The sequence below is a fragment of the Aulonocara sp. 'chitande type north' Nkhata Bay genome, linkage group LG18, assembly GCF_057382095.1.
Source record: "Aulonocara sp. 'chitande type north' Nkhata Bay isolate Kocher_YH1m ecotype deep benthic linkage group LG18, A_spYH_male_GT1.1, whole genome shotgun sequence".
In the NCBI taxonomy this organism is placed as follows: domain Eukaryota; kingdom Metazoa; phylum Chordata; class Actinopteri; order Cichliformes; family Cichlidae; genus Aulonocara; species Aulonocara sp. 'chitande type north' Nkhata Bay.
Genome location: NC_141361.1, coordinates 740,812 through 759,097, shown reverse-complemented (window position 1 = coordinate 759,097; position 18,286 = coordinate 740,812). Strand labels below are relative to the sequence as shown.

General features: G+C 44.9%; 1 protein-coding gene across 1 annotated transcript; it reads left to right on the top strand.

Annotated features, from left to right (window-relative positions):
* The first annotated feature begins 79 nt into the window (after positions 1-79).
* LOC147307535 (uncharacterized) lies at positions 80-10,846 on the top strand. Its single transcript, XM_086271956.1, has 3 exons — positions 80-1,148; positions 1,941-2,231; positions 8,700-10,846. The coding sequence occupies exons 1-3, from the start codon at positions 977-979 to the stop codon at positions 9,899-9,901; spliced, it is 1,665 nt and encodes a 554-aa protein (XP_086128082.1). The 5' UTR covers positions 80-976; the 3' UTR covers positions 9,902-10,846.
* The last annotated feature ends 7,440 nt before the right edge of the window (positions 10,847-18,286 follow it).

Below are 18,286 nucleotides of genomic sequence, written 5' to 3'. Positions count from 1 at the left end.
ACGGTTCGGAGCCGCGGACCTTCAGTAATAGCAATAAATCAGGTTCTAGTTCCTCCTGCTCCACACTGGAGCTCCTCTCCTGGTTCCAGAGCTGCTGCTCAGGGAGAACCTCCTCCTCCTCCTCACAGACCTGCTGCTGTGGGACGTCTGGAGCGACGGAAGAAAGAAGTTACTGATGCAACCGCAGAAACATTAACAGGACTTTACAGCATGACTGCATCACTCATGAATGTGGACAGGCACCTGAGTTCACCTGTTTTGTGGTTTAAAAGCCACAAAGACGCTGTGTTTAGAGAAAATGGGTCTCAATTGTTCCCATACTGCTGACACATACGGGATCACTGAGGGTTTTTTCTTCTCCAGCTTTGACAAAAGTCCAGCTGGGATAACCACATTTACTCAGGGTCAGCTTTTCATCCATTTCATTAATAGTAATAAAAATCACACAGCAGTAATACGTCGAAGATCCTGAAGTTTGATCTGATTTCCACCAATGAAGACTCTGAGCACGCCACAAACACATTTAATGAACAGCGTGTGTAATTCCTCATTTATTTTAGACCCACATCAAACAATAAAATAAAGCCGTGTGTTAGTATTCATTCACGTCAGACTCTTTGGTGTTGAGTATATGAATGATCAGTAGTAGAATGGATATGATTCATTATGGATAAAAACCTGAACGAGGCCTTTTCTTTCCATTTTCTCTCCTTTATTATTTGTAACACGCTGTTTATGTATTTATGGCTCAGTTTGGTACATTTAAATAGGTTTTAGGAAGAAAGAAGGACGTTTATTCCAAGCGGAACAAAGTATTTGAACATCCTCCTCCTGCCGGAACTTCAGAGCGGGACATCCGGCGGAAGTAAACATTTTTAAAAGCGGCAGTTTGGTTGTTCCAGCGTGAACTTTTGGAGGCTTTGTGCTGTGTGTGAGCTGAGTGTGTGAGCTGAGTGTGTGAGCCGCGGCAGCAACGATGCCTTCAGTTCAGTATCTGAGAGAGTTCATCAACGAGCGACTAACTGCTGCTGCTGAACAAATATTCTTGGAGTTTGAAAAAACGATCGTCCAGTACGAGGAAGAGATCGACCGTCAGCGCAGACTGCTGGATATCACCTGGAAACCCCAAATCAAGCTGCACAGGACAGGTGAGTGTCCCTCTGAGGGAGGATCCTGATCACAGCTCTGCGGGACGTTTCTGATTGTGAGGACTTTTTGGAGATGTGAGCTAACAAAGAGCAAACAGAGGACAGGACTGCGCTGCGCTGCATTCAAACAGCAGGCGCTGAAATCAGCCTGGATTTGAGCTTTTCTCTGACCTGGATCCATCACTCAATCCTGTGAATCGTTTGAAAAACTTTTTGTTTGGCGGTGAAACGTGTGTTTGATGGTGCGTTCAGGTGCACCTTCTAAACTCAGTAATCTAGCCTGAAAAGGTTTTTCCTTGGTTTCCTTTCTTCTTCTGCAGAGCTGTAAAGAGTTCAGTGTTAACGTCATAACAATACGTCTTTTTTATTTCTCCATCAGTGACGTCAGAGTGGTCGCCCGGGCCCTTTGTGATGATGTCACATAAAAGCTAAAGTGGTACACAGCACGTGCACGGTTCCTGTGGTCACATTTACACACGTGTGAGAACAACAAAGTCCACCATGTTGTTGTTCAGAGTCACGGACGCGACTGAAAGAAGTGACACAGAGTTTAATGTGCAGCTCGGCACAGTGACACCTAATATTGAATTTATGAACTGTAGTGGCAGTGCGGTGCTGCTGCTGTGCTGAGGGGGCTTTACCTTCCAGATGTTCGTCTGAATAAATGCAGATCTGAGATCAGTGACTTACAGCTGACTGGACGGCTTTACTCTCACACACGAGCGACGCAGTCATGCTGTAAAGTCCTGTTAATGTTTCTGTGGTTGTGACTTCTTTCTTCTGTCTCTCCAGACGTCCCACAGCAGCAGGTCTGTGAGGAGGAGGAGGAGGAGGAGGAGGTTCTCCCTGAGCAGCAGCTCTGGAACCAGGAGAGGAGCTCCAGTGTGGAGCAGGAGGAACCAGAAGCTCCACAGATTAAAGAGGAACAGGAGGAACTGTGCAGCAGTCAGCAGGGAGAGCAGCTGGGACTGAAGGAGGAGCCTGAAGTTCATAATGATCCTGTGCAGTACGAGGAAGAGATGGAGCGTCAGCGCAGACTGCTGGATATCACCTGGAAACCCCAAATCAAGCTGCACAGGACAGGTGAGTGTCCCTCTGAGGGAGGATCCTGATCACAGCTCTGCGGGACGTTTACTTTGAGGCTGCAGGGATGTTTCTGGAGGACAGAAGGTGGATGTGTCTCTGTTTAAACAAACATTCAGCTTTAAACTCACCCGAGGACGCTGCTGTGAGGCAGGGTTGGGGTTTTCCTCTCACACTTCTTACTGGGTACATCACCATGGTGACTGATGGCTTTTTGCAGCATAACTAAGGGAGGATTCAGGGTCACCTGGTCCAGCCCTAACGATATGCTTTAGCAAAAAAAAGTTTGAAGCCTGATCTTGAAAGTAGAGAAAGTGTCTGTCTCCTGAATCCAAACTGGAATATAACAGGACACTGGAGTAAATTCTGGAGCATCTCACACTTCTGATAATCAGCTGTCTGCTTGATGTTTATTCAGCTGTGTAAAAACTTTAATCTCAGCCAAACCGATTTACTCAGGAACAAATAAAATACTAAAAAAGCCAAACAATAACATTTTAAAGTTATCTAAGTGACTCATATATCATGTTTAACCTGAGTAGCGAAAGACGGCGGTGGGTTTGAAAACGATTTGCCGGGAGTCCGGTGTTCTCACGGCGCTAGTGACCTTGCCCCCGGCTAGCTATCGAGCTAGTGGGTAACAGACGTCTCCGAAAACGTCGGAGCGCTTTTGAAAATGCGGTGTCCTGATAAACTGAGCAGATATTTGAGGTTTACACAGCTACATTCTCCCTGAAAATATGTTAAATGTTTATTTTGTGACCCAGAAAGAATAATAAGAGTAATATTAAAACTAAGTAGCTGCCGCCATTGTTGGAAACTGAGCTGGGCTGCGCTATGAATTCTGGGATAGGTTGGGCCACGAAGGACACACCCGACCCATCCTTCAAATCTGGGGAAATGAAGGGTGTATTTGGAGGGGTCTCTAAATTTGGACAGCCTTCGTCACGTCGCTGTCATGTGATCAGAATCAGAATACTTTATTGATCTCTAAGGGAAATTAATCGGTCTACAATTGCGCCCTCGGAAGGATGCGGCACCTAAATTTGGACACTGCTTTTTTTTTTTTTTTTTTTTCTTCCTTGGCATTTAACGGCAGCTTGTAGATGCAGTGCTGCCATCTTCTGTTTCAGTTCGTTATTGCGTTTTTCAAATCCTACTTATTCCTGATTCTTTCAGGATCTTACAGAGTTTCCAACGACGCATCGACTATTAAATTAGTCGTACACAATTTTGATAGTCGACTGATCGTGGCAGACCTACTGTAAGGTCATTAAGAGTTGATTCTGTTCATCTGGACGTAGCGTTTTGTGGGAGAAACGTTTTATCATAATTAGGTGACGTCTTCAGTCTCAGCTGACTGCAGGTTTCAATCTTATTATAAACAGGACATTTGCATAATGACTGAAACCAGCCCACTGAAGGACAATGGGCTGTGAGGTCAGTTCATTAATCTTAATTATGCAAATTCTCATGACTGATCAACAACCACTGAACCACAAAAAATTACCAGTAATCATCCCACAGATGTAATATTATCTACAGCTACTCTTAGTACCATTGATGTTAAGTTAGACTCTTTTTCTCCAATTGATCTTTCTGAGTTAACTTCAATAATTACTTCCTCCAAACCATCAACGTGTCTTTTAGACCCCATTCCTACAAAACTGCTCAAAGAAGTCCTGCCATTAATTAATGCTTCAATCTTAAATATGATCAACCTATCTCTAATAATCAGCTATGTACCACAGGCCTTCAAGCTGGCTGTAGTTAAACCTTTACTCAAAAAGCATCACTAGACCTGTGTGTGTGTGTGTGTGTGTGTGTGTGTGTGTGTGTGTGTGTGTGTGTGTGTGTGTGTGTGTGTGTGTGTGTGTGTTAAATACAGTTTAAAGAGGTAGGGGTGTTGGTTGCATTGAAGTATAAATAGAGATACGATTTATGGACATTACACCTTATTTATGGGTGTTGGCGGTGCACTTATCCTCCAGTCAGGGTGGAGGTAGGGCATGTTTGACAGCCTGTGGGTAAAAACTTCTGTTGAGTCTGTTTGTTTTTGACCTGATGGACCTGTAATGTTTACCAGAGGGAAGGGGGGGGGGTCCTTGATGATGATGCTGGCTTTCTGCTGAAGTCTGCCAGTATAAATGTCTCTGAGGGGGGTCAGTGAGGTGCCGATTGCCCACTCTGCTGCCCTCACCACCCGCTGCAGTTTCCTCTTGCCCTCCATGGTGCAGCAGTTGAACCAGAGTGTGCAGCAGGAGGTCAGAAGGCTCTCGATGGTGGAGCGGTTGGGGTTAATTAGCAGTCTCTGGGGTAACTGGGCCTGACGTAGTTTCCTGAGGAAGTACAGCCTTTGTTGTGCTTTCCCTACCTGGTGGGAGATGTTTGTGGACCAGGTGAGGCCGGCCGAGATGTGGACTCCGGGGAACTTTCCACCTCCTCCATCAATGTAGAGGGTGGAGTGCTCAGTCGATTACCATCTCCTTGGTCTCGGCTGTGTTCAGATGCAGGTTGTTGTCGTCATCGCTTCAGATGCTGAACCTCCTCTCTGTAGCTGAATCATCGCTGTTGTCGATCAGTCCTATGATGGTGGTGTCAGCAAATTTTATAATGGTGTTACTGGTGTGGATTGGTGAACAGTTATGGGAGAAAAGTGAGTATAAGAGGGGACTGAGGACACACCCCTGTGGGACACCTACATTCAGAATGAGGGTGGAGGAGGTGTGCTCTCCCATCCTGATGTTCTGGGGTCACGCAGGAAGTCCAGTATCCAGCTGCACAGTGAGCTGCTGAGTCATGAGTTGCTTATTAACCAGTTTGTGGGGTTGGACTGTGTTGAAGGCAGAGCTGGTCCACAAACAGCATTCTCACACAGGTGTTGCTACTGTCCAGGTGAGGGCTGTGTGAAGAGCTGTTATTATGGCGTCCTCTGTCGACCTGTTTGCCCAGTATGTAAACTGGTGTGGATCGAGGTCTGCAGGGATGGCAGCTTTAATGTGGGACATGATGAGCTGTTCAAAACATTTGGTAATTATGGCTGCTCAAGCACGTGGACGATGGTCATTCAAGCAGCTCACTGTGTTCTTGGCCACTGAAACGATGGTGGCTGACTTAAGGCAGAAATCAGAAAATCAGAATGGGTTTATTGCCAGATGTTGAGGTTTACAACATTAGGAAATTGCTGCGGTGCTTCAGTGCAGGATGGTACTACAGACTGTAGCAGTGAGAGGCTGAAGATGGTGGTGAAAACCTCTGCTAGTTGGTCTGCACATGCTTCAAGCACTCTACCAGCTACACCGTCAGGACCAGCTGCCTTCCTCACGTTGACTCTGCACAGTGTGGCTCTGACCTGATGCTGCTCCAGCTGGATGGGGGCGTCGTCCCTCTCTGTAACGGCAGGATGGGTGATGGTGTCCCTGTTTCGTTGGTTGAAGCAGATAAAGAACTGGTTTAGGGTTAGGGCTGGGCCATATCATACCGTTCACGGTAATAGTATAATGTTGGGCAACGATAGGAAAATGAAACATGGAGATAGAATATGGGTAAAACGCGCATGCGTAGTGCCTTTGTTTACATACGCACACGGCGGCGACGCAGAAGGAGAAGAGCGAAAGCGGATCATTGAATGAAACGATGAACCAGAACTGGTTTGTAAAAATGCTGCAGCTTCACTGGTGTGGAACTGGTTTAGCTTTCGTCCATCAGATATACAACAAAGCACTATTTTTGGTAGCGCATGCTAGCGGGCCGTCGTTATTACCGTGTTGTTTGGAAAATACGGCGCACTTAAAATCAATCCTTTGATTTTTCTGAAAGTCGACAGAGCCCCTTATAATCCCGTGTGCCTCATGTATGAACTCTGGTTGTGTTTACTGACCTCGAAACGATTTTATGTGCACGGCGCTCGAAAATCTGTCAAATGTTTCAGTACGACTTTGCTAAGCTACGAAGCCGCACCGCTTGATGGATTGTGGGAGCATTACGGCTATCGTAGGCGGAGCCTCGCGGAGTGATACGTACTAGAGATGGACCGATCCGATATTACGTATCGGTATCGGTCCGATACTGACCTAAATTACTGGATCGGATATCGGAGAAAAATAAAAAATGTAATCGATCCATTAAATATCACGAAAGCACCTCACAAAACTTGCAACACGCCGTAACTCACCTCAGAACGTTAGCACGTCGGCGCCGTATGCATCACGTGATAGAGCGGCTGTGGCATGCGGGACCTGTCGGTGGTCTGGATAGCATTTGGAGCTTCGCTAGCAACCCGGCATTTCATCTCCGACAAAGTTATCCCCGAGAGAAGTAAAGCAAGTGTGTAAGTCCATCTCTGAATGTTTGTAAAGCATTCCTGCGTTAAGCTTAACGAGCGATATATGGAGCGACTGCCTCTTCTTGCTGCTACTTCAATCATGAAACTGATCAATGATCAGCTGATCGTCTCTCTTGTTTGTTTTTGGCCCACTTTGCACCAGAAAGAGGAAACCAGCGGCTGAACAACAGCAGCACGTTTAAGCTTGATAAGCTGTTGTTAGAATGTATTTAATATTACTTTCTACTCCAGGATCTTTTTCTACAGCTGACGTAACTGTGCAGGGGCGGATCTAGCAAAGTTTAGCCAGGGGGGCCGATAGGGCATTAACAGGGAAAAGGGGGCACAAAGACATACTTTTCTTTCTTATTCTCATTTAAAATGTCGAGCTTTTAATAAATAATTATCTGACACCCAAAGTTTTAATCTGAAGTAAAATGAATAGAAGTCAATTACTGTATATAGTGACTATTAAGTCTAATATATATACCCTAGTAAGCTGTAGTACTTTTTCCTTTGGGAAGGTACCATCTGTGCAGTCTGCAATTTTGTTGAAGAAAGATGTTGAATCTATTTAATATTTCTTGAAAAATAATTGATTTCTGTGCATTTTTTTTCACACTGCATCAAATTAAGGTTGATTACGTTGATTAAGCATCATGAGGTGGAGCGTGAGGGGTGGTTCCCTATTTTTTATTTATTTATTTTTGTTGTTGCTGGGAGTTGGAACCCTATTAGTTAGGTTGCTTAATATTTATGCTAAGTACTCTTTAAAATACCAGAATAGGGAGGATGGTGTAGGTCTAAGTTTATTAGATTGATCAGTATTGCTGAACTATGAAATTTTTTTTTTTGCATACAGGTATAACAGAATAGCTTTAGTGTAGTTGTTGTTTTAAACTTGAGTATGAACTTATACAAAATGCAGCAAGATATTTAAAAAACAGTTTTGTTGATTAAAAAACACTATATCGGATTCATATCGGTATCAGCAGATATCCAAATTTATGATATCGGTATCGGACATAAAAAAGTGGTATCGTGCCATCTCTAATACGTACTGTGCTTCAACATAATATTACCGTACTGTGTGTATAACCTTTTTTAAGTTTTGTGGATATTATACATGGTTATGCCGAGGATATGTCGGCCAGAGAGCCCAGGAATCGAACCGGCGACCTTCAGGTTACAGATGCGCTTCCCACACATGTTGGTGCAGACTTGGTCCAGTGTGTTGTTTTCCCTCGTCAGAAACGTTTTTAATGAATCCAGGCGGGACAGATTTCAGGTTTGCATGGTTAAAGTCTCCTGCCACGATCACAGCGCAGTCTTGTAAGTCTTAACAAGTTTACAAAGAGTGACCTTTGACCTTTAAATGTAAATGGACGGCCGAGTCTTGTCTCGTGGAGGTGGCTCTTCTGTGTTGTGCCATGCATTTATGAAGTGGCTGTTTGGTCTCTCCAATGTAGAGGTCTGAGCATTCCTCGCTACACTGTACAGCAAACACCACATTGTTAAGTTTGTTTAGGACTTCTGTCCAGTTTCTGTCGGAGTGTGTTGCTGGGTGTGAAATACACTGGGATGTCGTGCTTGACAAAAACTGGTTCAGAGGTGAAACGACTTTAAGCAACTTAAAGAAGTCCAGACGCTTTTCTCTCCAAGCTACTTAGATGATGTAAAGTGTTGTGTCATCAGCATAAAATTGAAACTGTACTTCTCAATGGTGGGGAATATTTGTGAGAGTAAAGGGAGAGATTGTAAATAAGAGGAGTCCCAACACTGACGGTTCTGCTGTGAACGAGCTGTTTTGTGTCAGATAGGAAGGATGTAAAATATCGTAAAGCTGTGTACGTGATTCCAATACTGGCCAGTCATTCTAACTGGAGAGGATGGGAGATAGGGTTAGGAGCATCACTGCTGATAAGAATGGTGATAAGGTTGGTCCCAGCTCACTGGTGATGTCAGCAGTAGCTGTTTCAGGACTGCTCCTAGAATGAGAAGTTGATCAAATGCCTTGTAGAGCTTATTGAGAACTCAGTAGGCCCGGAGCGGAGATGCTGTCTGGGTGATGCAGAAGTGTTTATGAAAATGGATAGCATAATGAATATATTCACCATTTTCATGTATCCGATTTTTCTCTCCAGACGTCCCACAGCACCATATCTATGAGGAGGAGGAGGTTCTCCCTGAGCAGCAGCTCTGGAACCAGGAGAGGAGCTCCAGTGTGGAGCAGGAGGAACCAGAAGCTTCACAGATTAAAGAGGAAGAGGAGGAACTGTGCAGCAGTCAGGAGGGAGAGCAGCTGGGACTGAAGGAGGAGCCTGGTACCTTTATGGTGACTGTTGTTGAGGAAGGAGAGCACAGTGAACCAGGAGGAGACGGGGAGCAGCTCCTCTGTGATGACTCTCCTCAAAGTGAAAGCACAGATGAAGAATCCAGCAAGTGTGAAGAGTCAGGGTTAAGTGAAACTGTGACCTCAGTGCCAAAGAAGAGGAAGAAGCGAGACAGACGTCAGGATGATGTGGAGAGCTGGACTGTGTCAGAGAGTCCCTGCAATGCTGCCACAGGTAGAGAGTCTGATGTTTGCCAAAAATCCATCAAGAGTCAGGCCCAAAGAAAGAAACCCAACACTGATGTGAAACCCTATCCTTGTGATACATGTGGGAAAAGTTTCAGTGATAGAAGTACATGGAAACGTCACCTTAGAACCCACACAGGTGAGAGGCCATATCCCTGTGATACGTGTGGGAAAAGTTTCAGTCGAAGCAGTCACTTGTATGATCACATGAGAACTCACACAGGTGAGAGGCCATATCCCTGTGATACGTGTGGGAAAAGTTTCCATAAAAAAATGAATTTATCTATCCACATGAGAACCCACACAGGTGAGAGGCCGTATCCATGTGACACTTGTGGGAAAAGCTTCAGTCACAGCAGTTATTTGTATAATCACAGGAGAACCCACACAGGTGAAAAACTGTTTGCTTGTAGTACCTGTGGGAAAAGCTTCAGTGATAGAAGTACCTGGAAACGCCACCTTAGAACTCACACAGGTGAGAGGCCATATCCCTGTGATACATGTGGGAAAAGTTTCAGTCGAAGCAGTACTTTGTATATTCACAAGAAAACTCACACAGGGGAGAGGCCGTATACTTGTGATACATGTGGGAAAAGTTTCAGTCGAAGCAGTACTTTGTATATTCACAAGAAAACTCACACAGGGGAGAGGCCGTATACCTGTGATACATGTGGGAAAAGCTTCAGTCAAAAAAGTAGCTTGATGTGTCACAAGAAAACTCACACAGCTGAGAAGCCAGAGGCTCATAAAACATTTCAGTGTGAGTAGGAATTTGATAGACTGCATGAGAACTCTCACAGGTTGTTTTCCAGAAATATCTGTCTTTTATGCTGTATTCCTGTTTGTGGTCACTGTTTTATTTGAGACTCAGAATCCCTCAGAATCTTCCCCACTCGCTGTCTGAGGAGGGTGCACAGTATCCTGCGGGACCAACATCACCCTGCGCGCCACCTTTTCCATCTGCTGCCCTCAGGGAGAAGGTACAGGTCTATACAGGCCAGAACATCCAGACTGGCCAACAGCCTGTATCCACAGGCTGTGAGGCTCCTGAACTCTCTGCCCCCCTCTCACGGACAATAACCATATCCAACTTCTTAATAGCAATGAACTGGTCTGCATTGGTGCATCATATCTTTATTCTCTTCCCCCTCCTGCCCCCCCCCCCCCCCCCTCTTTCTTAAATAGATAACTATCATATCTGATATCATATCTCACAGTACAATAATATTGAATGGGTTGCATTGTTGTATTTTGTCATGTTTCTCAGGTCTTTGTCTCAATTTCTACGAACATTATTGCTAAGGATTGTCTTATTGCATTGGAGTCACACTGGGTTAAATATGTACAATTGGGTTTTAAGGGGTATTTATTATTTTCTTCTTTTTTTTGGGTTGTATGGAAGCCCCAAACGCAATTTCATTGTTCTTGACAATGACAATAAATAAATAAATACTAAAATACTAAATACTCTGGCCCTTTCTGCCTGCTTTAGTCTGTAATGGTCTCTTTAGAGCACGTTGTTTCTTCTCATGCATTCATTTATTTTTTGATTTCATCCACTTGTTATTGTTTCAGCCTTTAGAGGTGATCCTAAAAACCTGCATCCTGATGTATGTATGACACATATTTTGGTTTACAAGGTTACAAAATTCGCAACTACACAATCTGATTTACAAGTACAAAATAAAAGTTCAGTTTTTTTTAACTTTTCTCACGCAGCTTTATTTGCAGAAACCCCGTGTTGCATGTAACTTAAAGAAGTATATGTCTCTGGCCATTTCACTTTTAATCTCATCACGTGGTGGTATCTGGCAGTGCTCTTGTTTATGCTTAGATTAAATCTCCAGGGTCCATGCATACTCGCAGTTCTTTAGTTTTGTTCCATTTCTCCATGCACAGCATTGAGTTCGGTTCTTCCACTTGTTGTGATGAGCTGCAACTGTGACATCCTGTCCAGCTCTTTTTTTTTTTTTTTTTTTTAAAGACGATCCCTAAGCGGAGCTGGGACTCTCCGTGGAGCCTGGATTAGCGGCTTCGCATCATCTTTCAGCTGGACACTGTACAGTGGCTTGCAAAAGTATTGGGCCCCCTTGAAGTTTCCCACATTTTGTCACATTACAGCCACAAATATGAATCAATTTTATTGGAATTCCAGGTGAAAGACCAACACAAAGTGGTGCACACGTGAGAAGTGGAACGAAAATCATACATGACTCCAAACATTTGTTACAAATAAATAACTGCAAAGTGGGGTGTGCGTAATTATTCAGCCCCCTTTGGTCTGAGTGCAGTCAGTTGCACATAGACGTTGCCTGATGAGTGCTAATGACTAAATAGAGTGCACCTGTGTGTAATCTAATGTCAGTACAAATACAGCTGCTCTGTGACGGCCTCAGAGGTTGTCTAAGAGAATATTGGGAGCAACAACACCATGAAGTCCAAAGAACACAGCAGACAGGTCAGGGATAAAGTTATTGAGACATTTAAAGCAGGCTTAGGCTACAAAAAGATTTCCCAACCCTCGAACATCCCACGGAGCACTGTTCAAGCCATCATTCAGAAATGGAAGGAGTATGGCACAACTGTAAACCTACCAAGACAAGGCCGTCCACCTAAACTCCGGGGTGTCCAAACTCCGGCCCGTGGGCCGCAGTTGGCCTGCAAGTAATTTTATAAATAGAATAGAATAAGGCCGCACTTCAACTTTTGCATGAGTGTATTGCACTTCTTCGTTTTAACACCAGGGGGAGCTACTGTTGATCAAGGCAGTTGCTCCACCAAAAAGGACAATCACAGAAGAAATTTACCCCAAGTTACTAAACAGGTCAGAACCAAAGAAGCCAAAGGTAGAAAGTGAGTGCAGAAAATTTCAGACACGGTGGGAGAGTGAATGTTTCTTCAAAGAACTCAAGTGTGTCTGTTTGATCTGCACTGAGACTGTGGCAGTTATGAAAGAGGATAATGTGCGACGTCATTATGAAGCCAAACATCAGGCCTGTACATCCGACACTGGTGCTGAGCCAGAGCAGACATTAACTCTCCCGCAGGGTCAGCAGCAGTATTTATCTCGTGCTCGAAAGGTCCAGGAAAAGGCTCCGATAGCCGCTATGAGGTCGCCCAACTCATCGCGAGACATGGCGAGCCTTTTTCAGATGGAGACCTCATAAAACACGGCCTCGTTAAAGTCACCGAAATAATGTGGAAAAAGTGCAGAACTTCAACAACGTCAGCGTGTCCAGAAATCCAGTCGTGCGACGCACTGAAGACTCGTCAGCCAACATTAAACTGCACCTGTCTGATAAAGCTGTGCTTTTGATTTTGACTCCATCGCATGCGATGAGAGCACCGACGCCACAGACGCCGCACAGCTGCTAATTGTTGCTGGGAGTGGACGAGAGCACGAGCGCCTTAGGTGAGTAAAACTATATTCCACAGTACCCGTGTGTTAGGTGCAGGTACACATGCTTCAAATATCAGTAATGCGCATCGATTCTGTCACTACTCTGCTTTTGTGCACCACTTTCTTATCTGCATTTTCCTTGTTAACACACAGAGCACACACCGCTGTGCACAGCGCACGCAGTCAGCTGATCTCATCTGATGCACATCTGCTCCTTGATCAAGTGACATTTATCCGGGTTTTTGGCACGAGTGGCGTCGGATCAGCACCGCAGCTGGACGGCCCGATTTACAAACCCAGCGCAGCTGATACTCACCAGAATAATCTGCTAAAATGATGCACTCCTGTTATTAAGCCCAGTTCAGTCTGTTAATGTTGATAACTGTTTCAAACGGACGTTAACAGGTGCGTTGCTGAGCCTAATAACTTAAATAACAATGTTATTGGGAGTATATGCTTCATAACCTGAGTGCCTCTCACTTTCTTCTGCTTTATTGTGTTCAGTTTTTACATTTCCAGGAGACACTGTGCCCACAAAGAAAGTTGCACCTCCTTCCCATAAGCAGGACACTGTCAGGGTTCATGTCTGCCACCACATGGCTTTCAGGAGTAGGGATGGGTATTTATACAATTTTCACGATTCCGATTCCATTTTCGATTCTGTTTAACGATTCGATTCTTTATCGATTCTCTTTAAAAAAGGAGAACACTAAGGTCGATTAGCTCAGAACTTTGTTTTATATCTTCTCTTTGAACAAGATAGAAATTTAGGAGTAACATGGCCTTACAAACCCAACAGTGAGATCTTAAGAGATCCAGCCTGCGGCTCTTCAATGGGGCGTCACAGGGTCCCAGGAAAAACATTGTAAATGTAAAATAATAAAATAAATATTCTTCTGTAGCGATAATAAAGTGTAACATAAATTATTCTGTAGCAATTACACAAGAATATCCAGTAATGTCCCTGCCTACAATTAAACACATTCACTTACCGAAAATCATCTGCTGTGGCAAACGGGTGCAAACCTTTGACCACAAACTGAGTCACTGCTCGGTGACGTTCGTCTATCCTGCCTGAAAGGAGACGCTGCCGGCAGACTGCAGCGAGAACTGCCAGCATCTGAGCCAGACTCTGTCTCATCATGGTCACTAAATGCACAGTAATGGCAGGTTTGTAATAAGGCAGATCGCGCTAACATAATATGCACTGTTATGCTGGGCTTACGCTGTGCGGCTTTTTGGCCCATTTTGAGCCGATTTGTCAGTCATGCGACCGTTTTGGTGATCGGCCCGATTTTGGCCTTAATCGTACGACGTGTAGTATACGTGGGGTAACGAGAAGCGATTTACACCTCAAGACCAGCCCCCGATCATCAATCGCTTGGTCGGTTGGTTGAAATCCTCACGACCGTCGTGAGGGTGTCACCGCAGCTTCTCACACTGCTCACGTGCAAACATATAAATGTCGGTGAAAAAGATGGAGCAGCGCGGCTGTGCAGCGTGTGATCTGGACACAAGCAATGGAGGCACAACTTGTAGAGCTTTGGAAAGCTCATCCGAGCCTTTTCGATGTGGCCTCACAAAATTATCACGACCACAACAACCGTGAAAATAGTTGGATCGACACTGCTGCTCAATCACAGCTGATCATGTTTTTCATTAGCAATTTATCAAAGTGGTGTGTCTGTGTGAGTGAAAGACAGAGAGAGCGACATAATTTCTGTTATAACCTTCATTTTATGGACGCACAGTGTGAGCGCTCAGGTCGCATCAGAGCATCGGGCAGTATAGTGTGAGACCTGCATCGTGACCTATGAACTTCTAACCCCTGCGAGTCAATCGTGCAGTTTGAGCAGGAGCTGAATCGCGCAACTGAAAAAAATCGCACAGTGTCTGCCCAGCTTAAGTTGATTATTTACCTGCCGCATTAACGGCAGAGGACGTGCAAACGTTACCGCTGCTGCTCGGTTGAGATTCACGAGTCTGGAGCAGAATTAAAAACACGACATTCATTTAAGGTCATCGCGTGTTTTGTGAGCAAATGCTTTTGCATATTCGTAGTGTTTCCTCCCTTAAATGAAATATCTGCTTGCAAGTATTGCAAGTTGTCCTGTTGTCATCTGTTCTCGTAAAGTATAACCAAACTTTTGAGCCGCTTACGCCCCGTGTTTCCTGCCAGGTAAATGACGCTCTGCAACGTGGTGACGTCATTCGGGGCGACTGGAATAGATAAAGGAATCGTTTGCAAAAATGGCAAACACTTCCAAGGGATTGAAACAGTGGGAACCGGTTCTCAACAAGAACCGGGTTTCGATACCCATCCCTATTCAGGAGTACATTGGATTATCTTTGCTGGTGACACATTCTTCTTCATTTTCTTTTTAACCACAGCTATTTTCACACTGTCGTGCACTGCAGTGACACTTGTTCCATTAAATGCCTTTGCATGCTGCGAAGCTAACTCACTTGCATGACACTTTCTGCTTCATCCACAGTTGGTTCGGCACGTCTGAGCAGCCGTTCTCTAGTCCGTTTGTCATGGATCACATTCACAATTGGATCACAGACCACAGAATTTTTTTACCCCCCAAAATCACATGACTGTGCTTTAAGCTTCAGATCAGTCACAAAGCAATCAAAAGTGTCTTCTGGTTGCTGCATCTGAGATCAGAAGATGTACCTATCATATACTGTGTTCTTCTGTGGTCAACTTTTCAACCGCTTATTTCTGTCACCAACTTCCTCGAACTTGAACGTGTTGAAGACTTCAGCGGTGTGAGGACCAGCCACCGTGAGCAGCAACACAATTTTCCTGGTGTCGGGTTCAGAGTCCAGTCCCATGGCAGCCATATACAGCTTAGACTGATGAACCGAGACTGGTGTCCACATCCCCACTAGTTTCAGCCCTTCCAGTGGATTCAAACTTTCCATCTTGAGCAGAACTTTATGTACAGGCTACGAACAGGATATAAATATGAAAAACTATACAGAAATCTGAGATATACAGTTATACAGAAATGGGAACTATGCAGGTTATAAACAGTTGTAGGATTAAAAATTATCATATTGTACAGAATGATTATTTACACTGAGCTATACAGCAGTGCAGTTAAGATAAGTGAGGGTGTAGATAGTTTCTACAGAGGCTGTATAAAGTGCTGGTGGTTGTGAGTGGTGGTTCAGTCCATGTTATTATTGTGTGTTTGAGGGTACAGTTGTCCATTGTGTGTGTGTGTATGTTCAGTCCATGTGTTAACGTTGGTCAGATGTCAGGAGGCAGAGTTCAGGAGTCTGACAGCTGTGGGGAAGAAGCTGTTCCGGTACCTGGTGGTCTTAGTCCGGAGGCTCCTGTAGCGCCTCCCAGAGGGCAGGAGGGTGAAGAGTTCATGTGATGGGTGACTGGGGTCTTTGATGATTTTCCCAGCCCTTTTCAGACACCGCTTCCTGTAGATGTCTTTTATGGCAGGAAGTGGTGCTCCGGCGATGCGCTGGGCAGTTTTCACGACCCTCTGCAACGCCTTCCGGTCCGAGGCAGAGCAGTTCCCGTACCAGACTGGTCTCATCGTTGTCACTGATGAGGCCAATCACCGTGGTGTCATCTGCAAACTTAATGATGGTGTTGGAACCATCAGCAGGTCTGCAGTCGTGGGTGAAGAGGGAGTAGAGGAAAGGGCTCATCACACAGCCTTGTGCTACACCGGTGTTCATCGTGATTGTAGATGAGCAGCGGTTATCCAGCCGGACATGTTGGGGGCGGTTGGTCAGGAAGTCCAGTAACCATTTGCAGATGAGGGAACTGATGCCCAGGTCTGTCAGTTTCCTGATGAGTTGTGAGGGGTGGATTGTATTGAATGCTGAACTGAAGTCTATAAACAGCATTCTGGCGTAGGTGTTGTTGTTGTCCAGGTGTGAGAGGACAGAGTGCAGTGCGATGGAGACTGCATCCTCTGTGCTCCTGTTCTGGCGGTATGTGAATTGGTGGGGGTCCAGGGTGGGGGGGAGACAGGATTTGAAGTGTGCTAGGACCAGCTGCTCTAAGCACTTAGTGATGATTTGCTGATCTGCACTGGTTGCCTGTGAAATTTCGTATTCAATTCAAAATTCTGTTGTTTACTTTTAAAATTACTAATAACACAGGGCCAAGTTATCTTAAGGAACTCTTAAATTCATATCTTCCTACGAGGGCCTTAAGATCTTCCTCACAGTTATTGTTGGTTCAGCCCAGATCTCGCTTGAAGTCTAGAGGTGATCGAGCGTTTGCTCTAGCTGCACCTGAGCTGTGGAACAATCTCCCGATTGGCATCCGGGCGTCTGATTCTATTCAATCTTTTAAATCACGGCTTAAAACATATTTGTTTGAACTTGCTTTTTCTACTAGTTAAATTCTCGCCTCGCTTCTGTGAGTTATTCTATTAATGTGTCTGGTTGTTTTGCGTTGTCCTGCGCTGTCAATGTTTTCTATCACTGTGTTTGATGGTACAGCTGTGAACATAATCTCACACTTATATGACTCTGACGTTATAGTGCTAATTATTTTTATTATTTTATTGTTGCGTTGTCTATGTTCTCTATCACTGTGTATGATGGTACAGTTCTACTTTGCTATAGCTGTGTGCTATAGATTATTCCTATTAGTGGTTTTTACCTGTGAACATAATCCCACACTTATATGACTCCGATGTTTTAGTGTAAATCATTTTATTGTTTTATGTAAAGCACTTTGGCATGCCCCTGGCTTTTAATGTGCTCTATAAATAAAGATTGTTGTTGTTGTTGTTCTTGATGGGGGTGAGTGCTACTGGGCGGTAATCACTGAGGCTAGATGGGTTGGAGTTTTTGGGTATCGGGACGATGGAGGTGGATTTGAAGCAGGCCGGTACCACAGCGTGGGCCAAGGACAGGTTGAATATGTCTGTCAGCACTCCTGCAAGCTCCCCAGAACACGCTCTGAGAACACGCCCGGGGATGCCATCAGGGCCTGCAGCCTTGTGGACATTGATCCTGCTCAGCACCGCTCCTACATCGGTGGGGGAGAGAGTTAGAGGTTGGTGGTCTGGCGTCACGTCTGCTTTGGTTGTGGGGTTCCCTCGCTCAAAACGAGCATAAAAGTTGTTGAGCTCGTTGAGGAAGGAGACATCAGAGGATGCGGGGGAGGGTTTGGTGGTCCTGTAGTCTGTGATGGTCTGGAGTCCTTGCCACATGCGTCGGGGTTGGAGTTGGAGAAGTGTTCTTCTACCTTCTTTTTGTAATGGTGTTTGGCTTTTTTGATGCCCTTCTTTAGGAGGAGACAAACATCCCGGTTCATCCAAGGCTTCTTAGATTATAGGTATTGCAGTAGAGGAGGATCTAGAAAAGCTCAAGCAGTTTATTCATGGTGGTGAGGTCAGCAGGGTAAAAGACTATTAAAAACAATGAATGGGAAGAGGGCTGGTAGCGTGTCAGCACTTTTGGAATTCAGGAGGCTATCCTGCCAGATAGAGTTCAAATAGGATGCATGAGCTTTCCTGTTAGAGCATATGTTCCCCTGCCCCTCGGGTGCTATAAATGTCAAAGATATGGGCACATCGCTGCAGTTTGCAAGGGGAAACACAGGTGCCCCAGGTGTGGAGGTGAACACAGGTGTGAGGAATGTGGGGATAGTGTACAGGATAAATGCAGTAACTGTGGGGGGCAGCACAGAATTATGGGCATTGTGAAGTCAGAAAGAAGGCCATGGAGGTCAAACAAGTTAAAGTAGTTCACAACATAAGTTA